The following is a 25,174-nucleotide window of genomic DNA, read 5'->3' as shown; positions in this document are numbered from 1 at the left end:
TGTGTGTGTGTGTGTGCGTGTGTGTTATTTAAATGAGTTTGAGTTTAAAAAAGCAGAGAGTGAAAACATGCATGTGTACATTAACACAGGCTGTCTTCTATTTGTGGATAATAAACTGAAGGGTGTGTAAACTTTACAAGCTGGGACAACAGACTGTCTTCTATTTGTGGATAATAAACTGAAGGGTGTGTAAACTTTACAAGCTGGGACAACAGACTGTCTTCTATTTGTGGATAATAAACTGAAGGGTGTGTAAACTTTACAAGCTGGGACAACAGACTGTCTTCTATTTGTGGATAATAAACTGAAGGGTGTGTAAACTTTACAAGCTGGGACAACAGACTGTCTTCTATTTGTGCATAATGAACAGAGGGGTGTGTAAACTTTACAAGCTGAGACAACAGACTGTCTTCTATTTGTGGATAATAAACAGAGGGGTGTATAAACTTTACAAGCGGAGACAACAGACTGTCTTCTATTTGTGGTAATAAACAGAGGGGTGTGTAAACTTTACAAGCTGAGACAACAGACTCATGATGACCTACACTGGAATAATCAGACTATGTCGTATCTCACCAGGATAGGGTTATAGAAATCACAGAGTCATTATGGGGTTTCACTGTTTAACTGTTTAACTGTTTACTGCTGTGTGGAATGCATCCTTCAAACCTTCACTGTTGGTTTTCTGAACAAGACACTAATTGACATTAAAGAATGTGAAGAATTTGTTTAGACTTGAGAGTATGAGTTATCCAGCTGACTAAGAATGTTCATTTGTATGAACTTATGTATTACAATTTTACAAAAACATGATTTGTCTAGTTTTGTCAACTCATTATAAAAGTGATGATGTCATTGACTTTGCACTAATGTAGTGGTCTAGGTATAACAGTGAGAGAGGAGGTCTCTCCAGATCTAAACTTTGTCGTTGACTCTCACACAAACTAAAAATTCCTGCTTTGGAAATTCAGAGGAGAAGACAGATAAGTATGCATTTTATTAAAGCCACCGTTCATAAAAAAAATTAAAAAAAATGTCTAGAATAGCCACTGTTTAAAGCCTCACTGTAAGATGTGCATACCATCAAAGAAAGCTAAACCAGCAGGACGGTAGCTGGTTTAGAGCAGTCCAAACCTGGTCTACTGCTGTTCCAATCTCTCCATTCAGCCAGGAGGCTGGGTTGAGCCCTTTAGTCTCTAACAGGAAGTTATGAGAGCTTTCAAACAGGAAGCACAACCATATGGGCCAGCTCTGGCTCCTAAGCCAGCAGAATAATAGAAGTATGGTTTCTAATATATCCTGCCTCAGATAGTAGGCATATAGTTTCTCTCCTTCCGTTGGCCTATTCAGAGACTTTGATTCTGTTTTCTGGTGTTTTCTGAATCACATGATAAATGTACAAATAGTGAATAAAGTGATATACAGTAGATACAGTTGAAGTGGGAAGTTTACAGACACGTAGGTTGGAGTCATTAAAACTCATTTTTCAACCTATCCACACATTTCTTGTTAACAAACTATAGTTTTGGCAAGTTGGTTAGGACGTCTACTTTGTGCATGACACAAGACATTTTTCCAACAATTGTTTACAGACAGATTATTTAACTTATAATTCAAAGGATCACAATTCCAGTGGGTCAGAAGTTTACTTACACTAAGTTGACTGCACCTTTAAACAGCTTGGAAAATACCAGAAAATTATGTCATGGCTTTAGATGCTTCTGATAGACTAATTGACATCATTTGAGTCAATTGGAGGTGTACCTGTGGATGTATTTCAAGGCCTACCTTCAAACTCAGTATCTCTTTGCTGGACATCATGGGAAAATCAAAAGAAATCAGCAAAGACATCAGAAAAACAGTTGTATACCTCCACAAGTCTGGTTCATCCTTGGGAGCAATTTCCAAACGCCTGAAGGTACCACGTTCATCTGTAAAAACAATAGTATGCAAGTATAAACACCATGGGACCATTCAGCCGTCATACTGCTCAGGAAGGAGAAGCGTTCTGTCTCCTAGAGATGAACGTACTTTGGTGCGAAAAGTGCAAATCAATCCCAGTACAACAGCAAAGGACCTTGTGAAGATGCTGGATGAAACAGGTACAAAAGGATCTATATCCACAGTAAAACAAGTCCTATATCGACATAACCTGAAAGGCCTCTCAGCAAGGAAGAAGCCACTGCTCCAAAACCGCCATAAAAAACAAGACTGCGGTTTGCAACTGCACATGGGGACAGAAATGAAATGAAAGTTGAAATATATCATTCTCTCTACTATTATTCTGACATTTCACATTCTTAAAATAAAGTGGTGATCTTAATTGACCTAAGACAGGGAATTTTTACAAGGATTAAATATCAGGATTTGTGAAAACCTGTTTAAATGTATTTGGCTAAGGTGTATGTAAACTTATGACTTCAACTGTATATTTTTTCAATCTCCTTCTCTGCCCCCCAAACCTTCCCCCACACCCCTCTCTCTCTCTCTCCCTCACCCCTCTCCATCAGTAGTTAAAAGCTGATTTTGTCTGGTTTCAGACACTGGTATACAGGGACACTATAGATCTGACCTTGTCCTTAATACTACTGGGTGTAGGTGGCTGGAGGTCAAACCTGTAAAAGATACTCTCTCTGTTTATCCACCAGAACAGAGGTTCAAAGCTGGGGGAGGCACACTGGACATTACCCCTGGGTCTCAGGTGACTCTGCCACTTCATTCAACCCACATTGTGAATATTAGCTCAATAGCTGATGAATACTGTATAGTGACAATAGCTCAGGTTTATGGTGGGATTTGTATTGACTTTTGTAAAAAATTCAAAGCATTTCCAAGTTAGGAAGTTTAAACAAACTTTGGAAATAAAAATGTATAGGGAAGTTATGTTTCTGATAAGAATTTTTATTATTCAGAATGTAAATCTGGGACACTTCATTTGGTATGATATGTTACGTAACGTGATGGATATGTATGGTATGTATTCATTTGTGCATGCCCATCACCAATTTCTTATAACATGTTGCGAATAGCAATTCATATTATATGTAACAAATTTGCAAAAAGTACAATATGATAAGAATTGGCAAAACACACTATATAATTAGCAAAACGTTTGATATTTTAAGAATTCTGGCTAGGTGGCTAAAGTTAACTAGCTGGCTAACGTTAGTTAGGCTAGGAGTTAGGGGTTAGGGTTAAGTTTAGGAGTCAGGTTAAAAGGTTAATCTTTGGGTTATGGGAAGGGTTAGCTAAAAGGGTTAAGGTTTGGGTTAGGGGAAAGGTTAGCTAAAAGGGTTAAGGTTAGGGTTAGGGGAAAGGTTAGCTAAAAGGGTTAAGGTTTGGGGAAAGGTTAGCTAAAAGGGTTAAGGTTTGGGTTAGGGCAAAGGTTAGCTAAAAGGGTTAAGGTTTGGGTTAGGGGAAAGGTTAGTTAAAAGGGTTAAGGTTTGGAGAAAGGTTAGCTAAAAGGGTTAAGGTTTGGGTTAGGGGAAAGGTTAGCTAAAAGGGTTAAGGTTAGGGTTAGGGGAAAGGTTAGCTAAAAGGGTTAAGGTTTGGGTTAGGAGAAAGGTTAGCTAAAAGGGTTAAGGTTTGGGTTAGGGGAAAGGTTAGCTAAAAGGGTTAAGGTTAGGGTTAGGGGAAAGGTTAGCTAAAAGGGTTAAGGTTTGGGTTAGGGGAAAGGTTAGCTAAAAGCGTTAAGGTTTGGGTTAGGGGAAAGGTTAGCTAAAAGGGTTAAGGTTTGGGTTAGGGGAAAGGTTAGCTAAAAGGGTTAAGGTTAGGGTTAGGGTTAGGGGAAAGGTTAGCTAAAAGGGTTAAGGTTAGGGTTAGGGGAAAGGTTAGCTAAAAGGGTTAAGGTTAGGGTTAGGGGAAAGGTTAGCTAAAAGGGTTAAGGTTAGGGTTAGGGGAAAGGTTAGCTAAAAGGGTTAAGGTTTGGGTTAGGGTTAGGGGAAAGGTTAGCTAAAAGGGTTAAGGTTTGGGTTAGGAGAAAGGTTAGCTAAAAGGGTTAAGGTTTGGGTTAGGGGAAAGGTTAGCTAAAAGGGTTAAGGTTAGGATTAGGGGAAACGTTAGCTAAAAGGGTTAAGGTTAGGATTAGGGGAAAGGTTAGCTAAAAGGGTTAAGGTTTGGGTTAGGGGAAAGGTTAGCTAACATGCTAAGTAGTTGCAAAGTAGCTAAAATGTAGTAAATAGTTGAAAAGTTGGTGAAATGCTAAATTTGTCCTTGATGACATTCGAACTCACAACCTTTGTATTGATAGACATTCACATTATAAGCCAATCCATCCACCCCGACCAACCACCTTACTTTTGTTTTTGTCATAATTCAACATCTGTCTTATTTAACCATACCAAACATAATATATCATACTAATTTGAGTGTCCTGCATTTACATTTACTATGTTACGTCTAGTCTATGAGACCAGGCTGGTAATAGAGAGGGGCTTTCAGGGTAGAGGACATGGTAATGCTTAGACTGCGAAGTCTCTTTGAGGTGCTGGTTTAAGTCAGCATTATTGCATTAAGGCTTAAAGCCTCTGCTTAAGGGCACTTTTTCAACGTCAAACACACACACACACACACACAAACTCATTCACAAACACACACACACACACGCACACACACACACACACACACACACACACACACACACACACACACACACACACACACACACACACTCATTCACATAACACACACACACACACACGCACACACACACACACACACACACACTCAGCCCTCCCACTCCTCCTTTAAAGTATTGTCTTTTACAGCATTATATCGGCATCATTCCCCTCCTACTGGGAACAACAAAGGAGAGAGGTCTAAAACCCTGAACACAGCAATCAGTGCTTCGCTTTAAGGCGTTGTGTGCGTGTTTCCGTGTGTGTGTGTGTGTGCGTGTGTGTGCGTGTGTGTTTCCATGTGTGTGTGTGTGTTTCCGTGTGTGTGTGTGTGTGTGTGTGTTTCCGTGTGTGTGTGTGTGCGTGCGTGCGTGTGTGCGTCCGTGTATGTGTATGCGCGTATGTGTTTGCGCTCGAGTGTGTGTGTGTGCGCCTGTATTTGTGTGTGTGTGTAAGTGCGTGCGTGTATGTGCATGCGCTCGAGTGAGTGTGTGTGTGCGTGTGCCTGTATTTGTGTGTGTGTGTCTTTGTGCATGCCTGCGCGCGTGTGTGTCTTTCTGTGTATGTGTGTGTCTCTCTCTGTGTCTGTGTGTCCATTAAAGCAATGCTAATGTCTCCTAAGCAGCAGCAGCACTAAAGTGACCCCTACTGTAACAAAAGAGTTAATAATCCCTTTAGAAAACAATCAGCTCCTCAGCCATGAGAAAGACGCCCCTCCGAGCCTTTCTCCTAACTATCAGGAGGTTCGGCCTCACCTTCTCTCTGTTCTCTTCTGTTCTGTCAGCCGTCACGTAGCACATCGTCGGATTCACCACGCTTCTCTGTTCAGAATGATGGACTGTATTTAAACAGCCTTCCCAGTTCCGACAGCCGTTAGCGGTGGCAGTTAGCCATTAAAAGGGATGTCAAACTTTGACTTGGTTGTGGTGAATAACATCAATGAAGAATTCGGCCATTTTTGTTTTCAGGGTAACAAACGGACCTTTTCCTTAGAGGTCAGCAGGGTTTGTTATCAACTCTATACTGTAAATGAGTCCTAGGATGGGCTGTTGGCTTTCTAAAGAGCCTATTAGCAAACAAACGCTGACACACACCCGCTAATTGGCAGTGATAGGGGTCTTTGTGAGGTGTTTCCCCTCTGGGGTCTCACCAACCAACTGTTAAAACACAGCAGATCAGTATTCATTCAGCCCTGTTAATGGCAGAAGATAAGCTTTTGTTATTATTGCTTTGCCTCTAGGGATTGTTGATAATGAAATATTGTATTAACAGTAGTAAAGCAAAAGTGAATACATCCCATGTTTTGAAAATGTGATGTAGCTCTATTACCAGGACTATTACCAGGCCTATTACCAGGACTATTACCAGGACTATTACCAGGCCTATTACCAGGCCTATTACCAGGCCTATTACCAGGACTATTACCAGGACTATTACCAGGACTATTACCAGGCCTATTACCAGGACTATTACCAGGACTATTACCAGGACTATTACCAGGACTATTACCGGGACTATTACCGGGACTATTACCAGGACTATTACCGGGACTATTACCGGGACTATTACCAGGACTATTACCAGGACTATTACCAGGATTATTACCAGGACTATTACCGGGACTATTACCAGGACTATTACCAGGACTATTACCGGGACTATTACCAGGACTATTACCAGGACTATTACCAGGACTAATACCACAACTATTACCACAACTATTACCAGGACTATTACCAGGACTATTACCATGACTAATACCACAACTATTACCACAACTATTACCACAACTATTTCCAGGACTATTACCATGACTATTACAATGACTATTACCAGGACTAATGACTATTACCATGACTATTACCATAACTAATGACTGTTACCCACGACTATTACCATGACTATTACAATGACTATTACCAGGACTGTTACCAGGACTAATGCGTATTACCATGACTATTACAATGACTATTACCAGGACTATTACCAGGACTAATGACTACTACCATGACTATTACAATGACTATTACCAGGACTATTACCAGGACTAATGACTACTACCAGGACTATTCCCATGACTGATGACTATTACCAGGACTATTTCCATGACTAATGACTATTACATTGACTAATGACTATTACCAGGACTAGTACCACAACTATTACCACAACTATTACCAGGGCTATTACCAGGACTATTACCAGGACTATTCCCATGACTGATGACTATTACCAGGACTATTTCCATGACTAATGACTATTACATTGACTAATGACTATTACCAGGACTAGTACCACAACTATTACCACAACTATTACCAGGGCTATTACCAGGACTATTACCAGGACTATTACCACAACTATTACCAGGACTACTACCAGCACTAGTATCACAACTATTACCGCAACTATTACCACAACTATTACCATGACTATTACCATGACTATTACCATGACTATTACCAGGACTAGTACCACAACTATTACCACAACTATTCCATGACTATTACAATGACTATTACCATGACAATTACCAGGACTATTACCAGGACTATTACCAGGACTAGTACCACAACTATAACCACAACTATCACTATGACTATTACCAGGACTATTACAATGACTATTACCAGGACTATTACCATGACTATTACAATGACTATTACCAGGGCTATTACCACAACTATTACCATGACTATTACCACAACTATTACCATGACTATTACCACAACTATTACCAGGACTAGTACCACAACTATTACCAGGACTATAACAATGACTATAACTACAACTATTACCAGGACTATTACCAGGACTATTACCAGGACTAGTACCACAACTATTACCAGGACTATTAGCAGGACTAGTACCACAACTATTACCAGGACTAGTACCACAACTATTACCAGGACTATTAGCAGGACTAGTACCACAACTAGTACCACAACTATTACCTTATTGATTTTTAAATTATTTATACAGTAGCTAATGCAAATTGTTAAATGTTGTTTTCTGTATTTGCACTGCTGCCTGCACAAATGAGCCTTGAGGGATAAATAAATTATTTTGAATTTAATTCAATTCAATTACCTTACTGGAATTGTATGAGCAACTCACTTACAGTTCAAGCAGACTGATTACTGGAAATAGACGCCGATTTAGGACGTTTGAAAAGGTCTCCAGATCACCGATATCTGCCTTCCTTGGTGCTCACAAAAAAAAGAGAAACAATTGCCCAGCACTGGGAGCGAACTTGTACGCTACTTAGACCACTGTACTACCACAGTTCACAATGCTCTAGCAAGCCGTGAGAATATTTGATGATACTTGATGGTAATAGCTTGTCTTTTTTTAAAGATTTTGTTTTAAGCCTTCCCCAAATCATAGCCCTAATCTTAAACCCCTCGGGAATTAATACCTACATCTAAACCTTTCAGTTGTTTTTGTTTTAACCCTGTAACCATGCAGAATTAACCCTGTAACCACACAGAATTAACCCTGTAACCACGCAGAATTAACCCTGTAACCACGCAGAATTAACCCTGTAACCACGCAGAATTAACCCTGTAACCATGCAGAATTAACCCTGTAACCATGCAGAATTAACCCTGTAACCACACAGAATTAACCCTGTAACCACGCAAAATTAACCCTGTAACCATGCAGAATTAACCATGTAACCACGCAGAATTAACCCTGTAACCACACGGAATTAACCCTGTAACCACGCAGAATTAACCCTGTAACCACGCAGAATTAACCCTGTAACCATGCAGAATTATAACCCTGTAACCACGCAGAATTAACCCTGTAACCACGCAGAATTAACCCTGTAACCACGCAGAATTAACCCTGTAACCACGCAGAATTAACCCTGTAACCATGCAGAATTATAACCCTGTAACCACGCAGAATTAACCCTGTAACCACACGGAATAACCCTGTAACCATGCAGAATTAACCCTGTAACCACGCAGAATTAACCCTGTAACCACACGGAATTAACCCTGTAACCATGCAGAATTAACCATGTAACCACGCAGAATTAACCCTGTAACCACGCAGAATTAACCCTGTAACCACGCAGAATTAACCCTGTAACCACGCAGAATTAACCCTGTAACCACGCAGAATTAATGCATCAAAAATAGACGTTCATCCATAACACGTCGAATTTCGAAGGGAAACTATGAGATCTTGTTGACTTCAATATGTATCAAATAAAGTATATCAGAGTGGGTCCCTTGCAACTCTTCAGGATACAAACCCTTAAGAGATGCAACTTCTACTAATGATATGGTATGCCTTTGGATTTCATTGAAATGGTAGCAGTACTTGGGAACAATAGTTGGAAGTGGAGGAGTGTTTTGTGACTCAGAGAGGAGCTCTTATCTAATAAATCTATATGTGTTATGATTCAATCACACCTGAAATCTGTCACTTCTTATCTCAAGTTATCTGACAGACTGAGAAACAGATACAGACACTTAAACCTGGTATTCCCTTGCTGCCCTTGTGCTACTGTGACTCGCCAAGGTATAAATACCAGATAATTAGTTGACTGTAAAATAGAGAATAACCTTTGATCTTTGAACTGGCAGATTTAGTGCCTCTGGAAATTACTTCAGAGTTCAAGCTAAGTAAGAGGTACATTTTTAAAACTGTGTGTGTGTCTTCCTCACTATAAGTTATTCCTTTGTCTGAGCGCAGGACTCAGAGGGTAATGGGAGGGAGTGGGATTCAGCCTCCTGAGGATCCTAGAGCCACAGCCTACATACAGAGAGGGAGAGCGAGGGAAAGAGAAAGAGACAGAGAGAGGGAGGATTGGAGGGAGGGTCGGGGCCAGAAGAAATATTTGGTAGTCTTAGCAGGTTCACGTTAAAAGGCCGGGATGGGCGCTCTGCGTACACACACACACACACACTCTGAATACACAAGCAGGCCAAGGGAGGCTGTGAAGTTGAATGGCATAGCTCAAAGCCTTTCTCCTCTCCCCCTCCTCCTCTCTGTCCTCCTCTCCCTCTCTCTTTTTCCAAACCGCCAAACCGTTCTCCCTCCTTTCTCCAGCTCAGAGGAATTCATTAACTCACTCTCCACAGAGACACTATGGAAAATCAAGTCTACAAAGGGAGAGAGAGCGAGAGAGAGAGAGAGAGAGAGAGAGAGAGAGAGAGAGAGAGAGAGAGAGAGAGAGAGAGAGAGAGAGAGAGAGAGAGAGGGTGGTGGAGAGAGAGAGAGAGAGAGAGAGAGAGAGAGAGAGAGAGAGAGAGAGAGAGAGAGAGAGAGAGAGAGAGAGAGAGAGAGAGAGGGAGGGGGGAGGGAGGGCAGAGAGAGAGAGAGATAGAGAGAGACAGAGAGAGAGAGAGAGAGAGAGAGAGAGCGCGAGAGAGAGAGAGAGAGAGAGAGAGAGAGAGAGATGGAGGGCTATATTATCCTATTAGATGGTGGATGTGTTTCGTTTCCTTCGTCTGTCATGAGAGAGGCATTAATTTGAAGTGATGAACTCACACGCGAGAGAGAGAAAGAAAGAAAGAATGAAAGAAAGAAAGAGAGGGAAAGATAAATAGATAGACAAATGAGGGGAAAGAGAGAGAGAAGGTGAAAGAGAGAGAGAGAGAGAGAGAGAGAGAGAGAGTGAAAGAGAGGGAGATAGAGAGAGAGAGGAGGGGGAAGGAGAGAGGGAGTGAGAGAGAAAGTGAAAGAGAGATGGTGGGTGAGAGTCTTTAACGTTGCTCTTTTATGGAGCTGGAATGGATTCCCCTGGCTCCACTTACCTTAGCAATGAGGATATAACCACTTTCCATGAATGCCATTTAAAATGCCATGGAGTTTAAGCATCCATCACACACACACACACACACACACTGCTACCCCCAGCACTGCTCGTCATAATGTGTATTTAGAAAACAGCTTTGAGATTCATGAGCCGAGCCCTGGGTGCCAGAGCTGGAATATAAACTTTGTGTGTGTGTGTGTGTGTGTGTGTGTGTGTGTGTGTGTGTGTGTGTGTGTGTGTGTGTGTGTGTGTGTGTGTGTGTGTGTGTGTGTGTGTGTGTGTGTGTGTGTGGCAGCTAGGGGTTTGCCAGCTCAGAGTGAGCTTTAAACACTGTAATTAAATCATTAGGGTCTTCTCAGTGCTTCACAGCACAGGGCTGAGAGGAGAGGGGAGGAGAGAGAGAGGGAGGGAGAAAGAGATGGAGAGGAGAGAGGATAGTGGAGGAAAGAGCGAAATATGAAAAAAGAGGGGGAGAATGAGGGAGAGGGGAGAGAGGGGAGGGAAGAGAGAGAGGAAAGCTAGCCAGCCCTCCATACCCAGCCATCCTCATCAGCTAGTCCACCGTGAAATGATGAATCTGTGTTTAGGAGGATCACTAATTACTAATCTAACATCTGATGGAGTCCACATCCAGGGGGCTACAGGAGGGGTGTATGAGGGTACAGGGGCACAAAACAGGGTGCTAAACCTCATTAGCTGTGTGTGTGTGTGTGTGTGTGTGTGTGTGTGTGTGTGTGTGTGTGTGTGTGTGTGTGTGTGTGTGTGTGTGTGTGTGTGTGTGTGTGTGTGTGTGTGTGTGTGTGTGTGTGTGTGTGTGTGTGTGTGTGTGTGTGTGTGTGTGTGCAGGTTTTAGAGTAGCCTACATGTACCTCTTTTTGAATAAAGGGATCAGGATTATTTCATTGAAGTGTAGTGCAGACAGGGATTAAGATTTAAAAAATGAAAGAGAAAGATTTCACCCTTTCACATTGTATGTATGTTGGTGGCATTTCATAACCGTGCCACTGTCAATTAAATGTTGTTGATGACTGCTAATACAGCTGGCAATTGCACTCAACTTTCAGTACATTTCTCAAATAAATTAATTAAACAAATTTCCCATGTCTAAAACATGAAATATTAAATGTTACATGGTTAGGAAGGTTAGGTTTGAAATTCGGACTAGACTAATCTTGTGAAAACTCGTTGATAAATATATCTAACTCATATATAGTTATAAGTTATGTAAACATTCTGCCTAGGTAGATGTATTTTCCTATTTAGCCTACTAGAATCTCTCAACATCTGTTTTCCTTCCATGGACAGACCTCGTGTCTCATATCTACACAATCTTATCCCTCTCCCTCCATCTCTATCTCACTCTTTACGCCCCTTCTATCTTGAATTTTAATCTTAAAATATGCTTCAGTGACTTCCGTCGATATCGCCCGACATTCCGCGGTATCTGTTGCCGGCCGAGTCGACGCTTCCCTCGGCCATCTGGTGTCCATGCTGTCGCCGATACTCCTCTGGAGCGGTTCTAGGTCGCAGTCTCCCAGGACCACTTATATATTTAGACTTAATTATAATGTAGCGAGAAAGTATAATGCACCATACGAGTAGTTAGGAAGAGTTTGGAAATAGATTTTAAAAAATGGTCTAGGCTCAAATGAAATCAAAAATGCTTTTGTTATAGGTCTACATGATTAATTTATCGTAGGCCTATTTATTATATAATACACATTCTTGGATAAATGTATCATTATTGTTATTAAGCCAATTGTTTAATAATCAGGCCTTCATACAATATTAATACTATTGTTATTACTGTTGTATCCTTTTTGCTGTTTATGTTGTTTGTTTTCATTGTTTATTTGAACACCCATTCAAAAAATGACAGAACGGTGATTATGAGAAAAGAGATCTCCCTTTATCTCTTACACACACACACACACACACACACACACACACACACACACACACACACACACACACACACACACACACACACACACACACACACACACACACACACCCCCACACACACACACAGGACCCAGAGAAGGAACCAATGCACTGATCGCTTGCCCGGGGCATAGGAGGGGCTTGGTTGTTAAGCAGCCTGCCAATCATCCCGTCAGCTCTACTAGAGAGAGTCCTGCGGGGAGAGAGAGAGGCTTTACTGGGCGCTCAAGTGCCAAACTCATAACTACCATTGGAGCTTGCTGCGCTGACGGGGAGTGGGACTGTCTGTCTGACTGACTACCCGTGATTTGTAATTTAGACATCCTTATCTTTCTGGGAAACTGGGAATTCCTCCTATTTTCCTTTCCTCCCTTGTGACACGGAATTTACTGCGCCTTTCTCTACGGACATGTCTTTCTCGCAGCTGGGGTACCCCCAGTTTCTAAGTGGCTCCCAGGAGGTTTATGGGGGCGACCGGGCCGGCTCTGGCCGGGATGGAGGCGCCGAGAGCGGCGTGAATCAGGCAGCTACTGCCGCTGCTGTTAGCTCGATGCTGGGGATGTATGGTAACCCGTGGGCGGCTCAGAACTACAGCGCGTTTCTCCCCTACAGCGGTGCAGACCTCGCCCTCATATCGCAAATGGTAGGAGAGACGGTTTCTTGGAACGTAGAATTGGAACTTTGTTCGAGTGGTTGTTTCTCAATTGTTGATTGAATGTGCAGGCCAGTTAAATACATGCAAGTGGATTGCCTTTAAGGATTGGAAAGTTTAATATTCTAATATAATGGGATTGTAATAGGGGAAATGTTTTATATTTTGAGCTCTTTTCAATCATGTTTTTCGGAACTGAAATGTCTGGTCCTTGAAATAGGGACAAAAAGAGTTTGGGGGATTTTCTGATTTATTATTCATGGTACAATACCAAAAGTCTAAATGTGAGTCATTAAAACAAATCGTTTACATATTTTCATTGGGTAGCTTATTTCGATAATAAGATAAAAGTCATTTAAAATTTCCTCAGAAATATTAAGATTAGATTAAACAAACAATTAGACATGAGAGAGATTAGCCTAAGTGATGGCTGAATTATACATTATATCCCATATAAAATACATCTCATAATTAATTAGCAATTTGATAAAATATTAAGTTTCATTTATATACCCATATTGTCAATTATGTATAATTATTTAGGCTAATATTTAAAGTTTGTGTAATTGACCAAATAAGACCTATTGTAGGCTATAAGAAATTGGAGATATCGGTGCTTGTATGAAAAAGTCAGAAACAAAATCTCCATAACCTAGACAAAATAACAATAGCCTAATTTTCGTTAACTGGTCGTTAATTATTTTAGGAGATAGCCTACACAGTGTGAGATCACACTGGAAGTGTGACATCATTGTTTATCAGGACTTGTGAGATTCAGTTTCCCCTTTCAAAACAAACTCATACTGAGCGAACTGATATGGGGTAGTTTTTCAACATTACCCTACAGTCATAATACCCAGGATACTGTAAACTTATTTTGCGTTGGAAAATCAATAAAGGCCTACAAATTGGATAAAAACAAATAGGCCTAGAACTATTACATTTTTGGAGAGACAAACATTACCTATATTTCTCCGACTATTTCTGTCCCCCAGAACTCCCAGTATGATCTGAAGGACAGCCCCGGAATTCACCCGGGAGGTCTGGCTGTCCACACCGGCGCGGGGTTCTACCCGTATGGCCAGTATGGCTACGGCGACCCGAACCGAGCCAAGGCCGCCACCAGGGAGACCACCAGCACTCTGAAGGCCTGGCTGCAGGAGCACCAGAAGAACCCGTATCCCACCAAGGGAGAGAAGATCATGCTGGCCATCATCACCAAGATGACACTTACACAGGTATATAGGGATAAAGGTTTCTACTGCTATGGGGGATAAAATAGGTTTAGGTCAGGAGTATTTCTACTAGGCCTACATGATTTGAACTGGAAAACTCCGGGCCCTGTATGCCTACTTTAAATATGTCTGCCTGTCAGTGTGTTTTGCCTGTTCTGTTCTCATGTCTGCCTGTTTAATATATACTAACTTGATTAATGACTAACCTAATTCTGAATATTTTTAATAAAGGATCAACAAAGTATATAAATTAATTCCTTCGTCCGCCCAGGTGTCCACGTGGTTCGCCAACGCGCGCAGGCGTCTGAAGAAGGAGAACAAGGTGACGTGGGGCCGCAGCGCGGAGGACCGGGATGGACGGATCTTCAGTAGTGACAATGAGGACGAGCCTGAGAAACAGGAGAGCGAGGATGAAGAGGACGAGGAGATCGATTTAGAGAGTATCGACATTGATAAAGTCGAGGAGAACCGTGGAGATCAGAGGGAAAGGGAGGGAGAGGGGAAGCTGGCATCGGATTCGAGTAGCTTGGAGAGCCAGAGGAAGCTGTCTGTTGAAGCCCTCAGAGGCATGGAGGGTCCTATTTCTCTCATCAAGGCGCCGGTTGGTGCTTGTAAAAACGCAGTGGATCTTTCCCCCAATGGACCGGGGTGCCAGAGGCCCCCACAGAACAAACCCAAAATCTGGTCTCTGGCGGAGACAGCCACAAGCCCCGACAGTTCCCATAAACCTTCCCCGGCTGCCTCAGCTCCTCACGCGGCCACGTCTCCCTCCCACCACCCGGCCCTACTCCCGGGTCATGGAATATACACTTGCCAGATAGGGAAGCAGCTCCACAACTGGGCCAACGCAGCGTTCCTCAGTGCCAACTCTCTTCTGGGCGTCAGGTCGCTTCTCAGCACGGCAAACCCAGCTGGACACCACATGCCTCTCCATGGCGCACTGAAGCGTCAGGACGCAAGGGCGACGCAGGCTTCAGGGGCATCCGAGGACGAGAGTGGAGATGAGTCGTCGGAGAGCTTCAGTCCAAAGCGAGATGGTATGTGTTGTAGTGTAGCCTAGGCCTGCATATGTTTATGATTGTGAATCGAGGCTATTTTTCATCTGCTTGGAAATGAATAACAGTCTCATGAATTCGGCCCAGTGTTCTTCTTCAGTTGTCCAAATAACAATTTCCACATATGGCACACTATTTTGATCTAACACTCGTTTTAATTCATGTTGTGTATTATGATATTTCTGAAAACTAACATTTGGCTATATAAATCAGCTATAGCCTAATATAGCCTAGAGCCTAATAAACAATATATTCATTTCGAAGCGGTCACAGGCCTACAACAACACACAACAACACACAAATACTGTGGAGTGGCTAACAGGTGTCGATTAATTAGCTAAGTGCTCTGCCATATATGACAATGACTTTAAATGAAATCCCAAGTTGAAGAGCATTGGGTGACCGTGGCACTCCAAAATGTTAGTTTTTTTAAAGGACAAAAAGATGTCACCTCATTTCACCGTTTTATTTTCGGCTGGGCAGTCTAACGTGTTCCGGCAGTTATGCCTTCATCAAAGCATCACTCAAATACTATTGCATTAAAAACAGGCTTAACCTAATTCAAAATAGGTCTAAGGATATTGATTATTTTACTGATTTGCCTGATTGTTTATTTGTTTACAGATGACGTGAATATTCGCAGGTCTGGCTCGCCGAAGTCTCCCTTCCAGCTGATCACCGACAGGTAAGATATTTCAAACCTCATTGTGACATTATGTCAAGTGTCATCTATATTATAATCATCCGGTAGGCCTAAATGAACCTTTTAACCCGCCGTTAAAGGCCGTTTCACCTGACGGAATGGCTTGTCACAGCTCGAGCTCATAAATCATCTGAAGAGATCTAATCGGTCTAGTTTAACGGCTTTTAACGCCTCACTAGACACCGTTTAATACGGCCAACAGGGGTGGAACGGGCGCCATTGACTTATCATCGTTCACGCAATTTAAATAATCTACCCTCAATTTATTCACGCCTTGCCAGTGAATACACATATGTTGAGGGAGGATATGAAATAGGCCTGATAGCAATATCGTTATAGGAAATGAATTATTCAATGTCACACTCATTTAAATTTTCTGACGTTTGTATTTTCTTTTCTCTTCATCAAAAGATCTCACCACGGAACCGCGCAACGCGCTCTCTCGACCATTTCCACAATATGAAGAGTGAAGAGTTATCATCGGAGAATAATCTGGAATAATTATTTAACGAAGAACAATTTATCGAATAGTCTACTATTTTTGAGAGTGAAACTTAAGATTCAACTCGTCAGATTTTAAAACAGTAGGCCTATATGATGCGAGACAAGATTCATAGCCTATAGGCCTGTTTTTGACCACACACATGTTCCGTATTGCCATTTATACTGGCAATGTTTGTCTTTGCTGTGTATGCTTGTTTTCTGTTTTATTTTCTATGAAAAAGTTATCGACATGTAAATAATTTGTTTAAAGGATATATTTTTGAGAAATAAACTTAATCGTGGTCATAGACTTTGATTTATTTTTATATTCTTCATCCAGTAGCCTACGCCTACAGTCTTATCAAATATATCGTTTTCCATTTTGCATGATTTACAACGATGATGATGATAAACCATAGCCAATGTTACATCATTGGGGCTGCAGGTAGCGTTTGAGAGCGTTGGGATAGTAACTAAAAGGTTGCTGCTTCGAAAGCCGGGGCTGATTTGGCGAAACATCTTAACTCCAATTGCTCCTGGATAAGAGCGTCTGCTAAAATAACAAACATGTAAATAATTGAAAATGTGTGCAGCATTTGGCCAATAACCCAATGTAACCGAAGCTCTTTAATTGTCTTTGTCATTCAGGTAAGGGATTATGTGAAAAAACGAGACAGCTAGGTAAACACTCACCATATGTATATTTCACATGTGAGTGTTTCAAAAACTTTCGAAATTAATGTAAAGTGTTCCAAAAACACGATTTCCTATGTGAAATTTTACATGAAATCGTGTGATTTTTCCACATTTTTCTGTACGAGTCTGCAACGACATTATTTCTTAAATGTGACTGTCTTGGTACTTTGGGTGCCAACATGGCGCTCATTCAAATTCTAAATGTGGAACGCAGTTTGCTTAACTGTAGAGGCCTGTTTCCCTGGCTCTCCACTCTCCCTCCCCACGTTTCATCCCGGATTAGCCTCTTAGAGCCCCGATGATGCAGCCTCTGAAATATGGATCAGAGAAGAGGAAAGGCCATCAGCCAGTATGGGGGCTGTGTGTGTGTGTGTGTGTGTGTGTGAGTGATATGGGGGTCACTCATGAAGCCTTCGTGACCTCCACAAGCCCAGCAGGGTCTCAACAGCTTAGAGAGAGAGAGAGAGAGAGAGAGAGAGAGAGAGAGAGAGAGAAGAAAATGAGAGATGTGGGGGGGGGGGGGGGGCATTTTATCTCAATATCAAATTCTTTATGGGTAACAATTAGGTACCTTACTGTGATTGTTTTCAATTAAAATGGTCAAAAAGAAACAAAAATAGCTTCTTAGCTAAGAGCAATTTCTCAAGCAAGAACCTTGCTAGGACTGTCTGGCAGTGGTCTGGGAGGGGAAAAATAAAAACTAACTGTTATTGGCAGAGAGGTTTGGAACTCTCTTATTGGTCTATTAACTCATTTACCGCCTGATGATGTCCCACCAAAAAAGCTGACATTTCAGCTCTTACACTAAAAGGGCATTATCATCATTTTCACAATTTCACAGTATTATTCCATTCTCATAGTGTGGAAATATATGTAAAACACAGGAAATCCCATTTTGACTGCACCGGGCCTTTAAGGGGAGGCCAATACATGCCAAGGACACAGCACATATTTGGGATGTGAGAAAGTCATGGTTGATTTATGCCATGTCACTGGTGTGTCACTGATGAATTAAGGGACAGCCTGAACACATTTGGAGAGACAGAGCAGCAACAGATCTCCATGTGTTATGCACTGGGCTAAACGCCACAACATTCTTACTGTCTTACTGTATTGATGATATACATATCTGATGTAGCCTGACACACATTTCATCATCCTAATCAAATGAGATCCAGGAGAATTGCACTTTTTGAATTTCATATATTGCACTGATTATCACTCTTGAGCTGATGCTTATTGACTGAGCATCGGGGAGAACAACGGCCTTCAACTGTGACTATTCACAAAATAGCATGGTCTCTGAATTGTACTTTACCGCTTAAATATGTCGTGAGTAAAGGGTTTATATTGGGACAAAAATGGAATAATCAATTTATTTAAAAAAGTGTCTAATATGTATCTAGAACTACAAGTACTGCACCTACAAACACATGTACTATAGCAGGGGAACTCAGGTACTATTTGAGAAGGTCCGGTTACACACATTTCCTAGGTGGCAAAGGCCCGGATGGATAATGTCATTTATTGGCATAGTAACAAACCCCCACCTTGCAACCCATGCGACCCCAAACTGTCCACACCCCTCTTGTTGGCGGAGAGAACATTTTGCATTTTTAAAGCTAATTTCCCACAATTCTACACATTTTGATATGGGCAGAATATCTTTTTGCTGTTTTAAAGCTCATGTCCTGCAATTCTACGCATTCCTCCAATACTTATGTGTGTTTATATGATACCAGGGGTCGAAAGCTGACGAGTAAAATAAATAAATCAAATAAACTACATGTACTGAATCTACAACTAAATGTACTATATTATCTAGAACTAATGTACTATAGTATCTAGAACTATGTGTACTACAGTATCTAGAACTACATGTACTATAGTAGTATGCAACTGGTCTCTTGTTTCCACAACCATAATGTATGAACAATATTCTGCTCTATTATATTTCACACACACACACACACACACACACACACACACACACACACACACACACACACACACACACACACACACACACACACACACACACACACACACACACACACAGGTCGTTTATCAGAGGGCAATATTCAGGGATGGGCAGCTGGAGTTGACTTATGTGGTTTTAGTGGAATGTCAGCAAGGCACTGAGTCTGTAGAATGGCTGTGGTGACACTGAATTTAAACTCTGCTCTAATTGAACCTGATCATAAACTGCTTATAAACTATTATAACGTAGTTAGTTCACAATGAAACAAATGTTTAGTAATGATATTATATATTCTGTTAATGAAGACCATCAGGCCACCAGGCGTCTTGGTAATCATATTTCTTCTCATCTGACCTGCCTGGTTAAAGTAGATAAACGGTAAAGAAAAGAAATAGAAGATATTAAATGGTGAATGATGAAAGGATGTCATATACTGTATGACTAAACTATTAACGTCAAACAGGGAGGGAAACGATCGTTCCACTTCCTTGGAAAAACAAACCCCTTTAAGTTAATGTAAATATGGAATGTGTAATGATATATATTATACTGGGTTAAATTGACTGTTTGTTATGCGCTATCAGCTACTGCACCTTGGCAGGTGTGCTGTCAGTCAAAGACCGAGGTCTGTGTGTGTGTAGGGAAGTCTGGATTTGGTGAAATGACACCTCAAACACAGTGGGAAATGAAAGGATGGAGGGTGAAGGATTGAGTATGTAGGGAAGGAGGAATAGAGGGATAGAGGGATGGATGGATGAATGTCATGGATCTTTCAACCTTACCATAGCCAGACACATCAGAGTGTGGTGGAAATGCTCAGCTAATGGTTTTTAGATTGATATTTAATACTATTGCAATGTGTAGTATTTCTATTCACTCCCAACAAGCATATTGTTTACCATTATTTAACCAGGTAGGTCAATAAACAACAGCATCTTATTCTGAAATTGTAATCAAGGGGAGTCTTCCTGTTATTTTGATAATACCTGAATAGCCATTCTAATATTTATTTGTATGATGTTTATGTTTTTGTGTAGACACTGAAAAGTGTCTGGCTGGGATTCAATCCGATCACAGGTTTTCAACAATGTGGCTTTAGGTCATTTCCAATTGAGCCCACATATGCAGCATTTACCGTGAATGCAGTCTCTGCGGACGCAGAAATATTGCCTTTGAAAGCATCATTGTCGACAATTCACAATTGGTTTGAATCCTGGCTTATATTTAATTATTGACCAGAATGATAATGAGAAGCAACAGAAGAGCCTAATAAATCAGTGTTAACTGGTAAGTATGAATAAATCAGTGTTAACTGGTAAGTATTAATAAATCAGTTGTAACTGGTAAGTATGAATAAATCAGTGTTAACTGGTAAGTATTAATAAATCAGTGTTAACTGGTAAGTATTAATAAATCAGTTGTAACTGGTAAGTATTAATAAATCAGTGTTAACTGGTAAGTATTAATAAATCAGTGTTAACTGGTAAGTATTAATAAATCAGTGTTAACTGGTAAGTATTAATAAATCAGTGTTAACTGGTAAGTATTAATAAATCAGTGTTAACTGGTAAGTATTAATAAATCAGTGTTAACTGGTAAGTATTAATAAATCAGTGTTAACTGGTAAGTATTAATAAATCAGTGTTAACTGGTAAGTATTAATAAATCAGTGTTAACTGGTAAGTATTAATAAATCAGTGTTAACTGGTAAGTATTAATAAATCAGTGTTAACTGGTAAGTATTAATAAATCAGTGTTAACTGGTAAGTATTAATAAATCAGTGTTAACTGGTAAGTATTAATAAATCAGTTCTAACTGGTAAGTATTAATAAATCAGTGTTAACTGGTAAGTATTAATAAATCAGTGTTAACTGGTAAGTATTAATAAATCAGTTTTAACTGGTAAGTATTAATAAATCAGTGTTAACTGGTAAGTATTAATAAATCAGTGTTAACTGGTAAGTATTAATAAATCAGTGTTAACTGGTAAGTATTAATAAATCAGTGTTAACTGGTAAGTATTAATAAATCAGTGTTAACTGGTAAGTATTAATGAATCAGTGTTAACTGGTAGGTATTAATGAATCTGTGCTATATCAGGGTTATTCTACGGGGACAGCCGAAGAACCATTTTGGAACCCTTTTGTCTAAGAGTGCCTAAGTGTTAAAGTTAATACTGTCTTCTCTTAGCCTGGAGAATACAGTCTCACTGCAGAATCGGACATTTGTCCATAAACGTCACATTTTAAGGTTAAGTTTAGGAATGAATTCTGAAGGGTTAAGTTAAGAGTTATTGTTTGGGATATGCTTGCCCTAGAAAAATCCAAGCCAATTGATGGTAATAGTGCTCACCGTTGCCCCTAGTGGCCAATTTTTAAATAATCGCCGACATCCTGCTTACCTGAATGTACGTCGAATTCCGCAGTGGATCTTGAGTGACCTGGCTGAATATTAAGTGTTACCTAGCAGAGAGAGACGTGGGATAGGAGAGACCACTGTGTGTCCAGTGGGGGATGGATATCTATCCCATCATACCTTGCTTATCTGATGCTCTGGTGAAGACTTAATCCCTCCCCTCCTTCACGCTGGAGACATCTATATTACTGTTATCTCACACACGCACGCACACACACACACACACACACACACACACACACACACACACACACACACACACACACACACACACACACACACACACACACACACACATCTGAAGGAGTAGATCACTGTGTTTGAGGTGCCAATCTCTGAGGAGCAGCTGTAGCCTTAAGCCAATATGGAGATCCAAAGGAAGTCCCTCACTCTGACCTCCTCGCCCCACACACAGTGTACTGATCCTGGGGAACAAGAGGAGAGGAAGGGGGTGGGATCCAGTTAGCTAGTGGAACTTCAAACACTCTTTCTTGTGTTGTGTATATTTAAAAAATATATATGTTTAGGTTTTAATATAATACACACTGTTATATAATGAAATAGAATATTATGGAGAAATAGCTTGCATTCTAAAGCATGCCCTGCTGGGAAATATGATGGTTTAAATAAATATTCAATAGAAAAGACTCATCAGTGGTTCAATGGAGACAGTCTCTCTGGGTTGGATTTGCACGGCTTTTTAAATTAACACAAATACAGAGATATATTTATAGAAGTTGGTGTGTGCCAGTAAGCACTCAACCCCAATTATAGTCCCCCCGCGCCCACCTCACACACACACACACACACACACACACACACACACACACACACACACACACACACACACACACACACACACACACACACACACACACACACACCACACACACACACACACACACACACACACACACACACACACACACACACACACACACACACACACACACACACACACACACACACACACACAAGCTAACACTCACAGGCACACACACATTTCTGGAGTGAGCGCAAACAGCCCTATTGATCTTGTGTTAATAGGCTAGCACCATAGAGAATGCAGAGAGAGGTGCTTGAGGCTAATAGCTCCATAATTACTCAATTACAAAGAGAAAGCTCTATAAATGGATACCAAAAACTACTTATGACGCTGGTGTTATAAAAACAAACAGGCATGAAAGGTGTATGCGTGTGTGTTTGTGTACCCATGTATGTGTACGCATATGTGTGTGTATGAGTGTATGTGTGTGTGAGGGGTGAGTGTTAGTGTTAGTGTGTTAATCAGCTAAAATAAGACATTAGTGAGAGGTGAGAAGATGATTGAGAAAGGAAAATTAGCGTAAAGTTGGTTCAGATGCAAGCTTATACTGCCATCTACTGGTCAGCATGGGAACATGCACTTTATCCTACTGGACTGATGCACACATGCCCTGTTTTTCTATGTTTTTAAATGGCGTGCACTGTCTTGTGTTTGAAATTATTTGAATGTGCTTGTATGTATCGGTCACCACAAATGAAGTTCCCTCAGGGAAAATGTAATTATTTTAAGTATTAGTCTATTCTGTGTTCAAAGGCAGTGACCAACTTACTCCCACATCATTCACCCTCCCTCCCTCCCTCCATTGCCTTGTTCACATTCCTTGTCTGGTCTTCTCCCTGGTGGGTGTAAAGCAGTGGTGGATTTAGGTATAGGCGACATTGGCAGCCGCCCAGGGCGACATCTTCCCAGGGGTGGCACGGGGCAGCACAAAAAAATCGAAATGGTGACATTTGTGCGATCGGTTTTCTATCACTCATTTGCACATCACGTCAATGATATCATGTCACTGTGTGGGGCTGTGGGTCAATTAACCTTGTCGGAGTGGGCGCCCTGATTCTACTTTGTGAGCTAGGAAGGCTACTGCCTGGGAAGGTCTCCCACTCAGAAGTACGATATGGGGAGGGGGGCGGGGGTAGGATGACATCAGGTCTCCCCACTTGAAGCCCGGGGTAGGGGGAGCGGGGGAATCTATCAAATAGTGCACCAACTTTAGTACGGTAATGTTGCAAATAGTAAAATCAGTAACAGTACGAAATGTTACAAAATAATCCACAATTCATTCATAATAATGTGAATATATAGTTTATAGTTTATAGTTTGTGCGAAATCGTTAAGAATAATATAAAACCAGTCTGCACATTCCCAAGGTGAATTGGTTTAGTCTTGACTCTTGGTTGACAGTATTGGGGGATGGGTAATGTAGTCCTGACTCTTGGTTGACAGTATTGGGGGATGGGTAATGTATTGATGCTCGAGTGCCAAATCAACACACATTTGTTCCTATGTGACTTTGTTTCTTCTTTTTGATATTTATGAGTCTTATTTTTGTAAATATTTATATGGTTGTAAATGTTATGATTATTTATTTTTGTTGTTTCAAATGTCTGAATAAAAATTACAGGGCGCTGAAGAAGGGAGCTGAAGGGGGAGGGTGAAGGGGGGGCTGAAGGGGGAGGGTGAAGGGGGAGGGCTGAACGGGAGGGTGAAGGGGGAGTGGAAGGGGGAGCTGAAGGGGGAGGGTGAAGGGGGAGCTGAAGGGGGAGGGTGAAGGGGGGGCTGAAGGGGGAGGGTGAAGGGGGAGGGTGAAGAGGGGGCTGAAGGGGGAGGGTGAAGGGGGAGGGTGAAGGGGGAGCTGAAGGGGGAGGGTGAAGGGGGGGCTGAAGGGGGAGGGTGAAGGGGGGCTGAAGGGTGAGGGTGAAGGGGGGCTGAAGGGGGAGCTGAAGGGGGGGTGCTGAAGGGGAAGCTGAAGGGGGAGCTGAAGGGGGGCTGAAGGGGCAGCTGAAGGGGGGCTGAAGGGGGGGGCTGAAGGGGGAGCTGAAGGGGGGGTGCTGAAGGGGGAGCTGAAGGGAGGGCTGAAGAGGGAGCTGAAGGGGGAGCTGAAGGGGGGGTGAGGGGGGCGCTGAAGGGGGAGCTGAAGGGGGAGCTGAAGGGGGGCTGAAGGGGGGGGCTGAAGGGGGAGCTGAAGGGGGGGTGCTGAAGGGGGAGCTGAAGGGGGGCTGAAGGGGGGGCTGAAGAGGGGGCTGAAGAGGGAGCTGAAGGGGGGGTGAGGGGGGCGCTGAAGGGGGAGCTGAAGGGGGGGGCTGAAGAGGGAGCTGAAGGGGGAGCTGAAGGGGGGGTGAGGGGGGGGGCTGAAGGGGGAGCTGAAGGGGGGCTGAAGGGGGGGCTGAAGAGGGGGGTGAAGGGGGATCTGAAGGGGGGGTGAAGGGGGGGGGCTGAAGGGGGAGCTGAAGGGGGGGCTCCGAATAGACGGGAGACTCCGGCAGCGCCAGACAGGCGGGAGACTCCGGCAGCGGGCCCTTGCAGTGGGCCCCGAATAGACGGGAGACTCCGGCAGCGCCGGAAAGGCGGGAGACTCCTGCAGCGCCGGAGTGAAGGGCGGCTCCGGCGGCTCCTGACTGACGGGCGGCTCCGGCGGCTCTTGACTGACGGCAACTCCGGCGGCTCCTGACTGACGGGCGGCTCCGGCGGCTCCTGACTGACGGGCGGCTCTGGCGGCTCCTGACTGACGGCTCCGGCGGCTCCTGACTGACGGGCGGCTCCGGCGGCTCCTGACTGACGGGTGGCTCCGACG

The 25,174-nt window shown here is 42.3% G+C and overlaps 1 protein-coding gene across 1 annotated transcript; it reads left to right on the top strand.

Annotated features, from left to right (window-relative positions):
* The first annotated feature begins 12,539 nt into the window (after positions 1 to 12,539).
* LOC109908637 (iroquois-class homeodomain protein irx-1) lies at positions 12,540 to 16,770 on the top strand. The gene is made up of 5 exons (XM_020507299.2): positions 12,540 to 12,979; positions 13,984 to 14,226; positions 14,495 to 15,260; positions 15,903 to 15,963; positions 16,393 to 16,770. The coding sequence occupies exons 1-5, from the start codon at positions 12,746 to 12,748 to the stop codon at positions 16,442 to 16,444; spliced, it is 1,356 nt and encodes a 451-aa protein (XP_020362888.1). The 5' UTR covers positions 12,540 to 12,745; the 3' UTR covers positions 16,445 to 16,770.
* The last annotated feature ends 8,404 nt before the right edge of the window (positions 16,771 to 25,174 follow it).

This window comes from Oncorhynchus kisutch, linkage group LG17 (assembly GCF_002021735.2).
Source record: "Oncorhynchus kisutch isolate 150728-3 linkage group LG17, Okis_V2, whole genome shotgun sequence".
In the NCBI taxonomy this organism is placed as follows: Eukaryota; Metazoa; Chordata; class Actinopteri; order Salmoniformes; family Salmonidae; genus Oncorhynchus; species Oncorhynchus kisutch.
The sequence above is the reverse complement of the archived record's forward strand: the minus strand, read 5'-3'. Positions and strand labels throughout refer to the sequence as shown.

Coding starts and splice junctions, on each gene's coding strand:
- LOC109908637 (XM_020507299.2), top strand. CDS start 12,746: ATGTCTTTCTCGCAGCTGGGGTACCCCCAGTTTCTAAGTGGCTCCCAG. Junction 12,980..13,983: donor TCGCCCTCATATCGCAAATG/GTAGGAGAGACG, acceptor TCTGTCCCCCAG/AACTCCCAGTATGATCTGAA. Junction 14,227..14,494: donor CCAAGATGACACTTACACAG/GTATATAGGGAT, acceptor TCGTCCGCCCAG/GTGTCCACGTGGTTCGCCAA.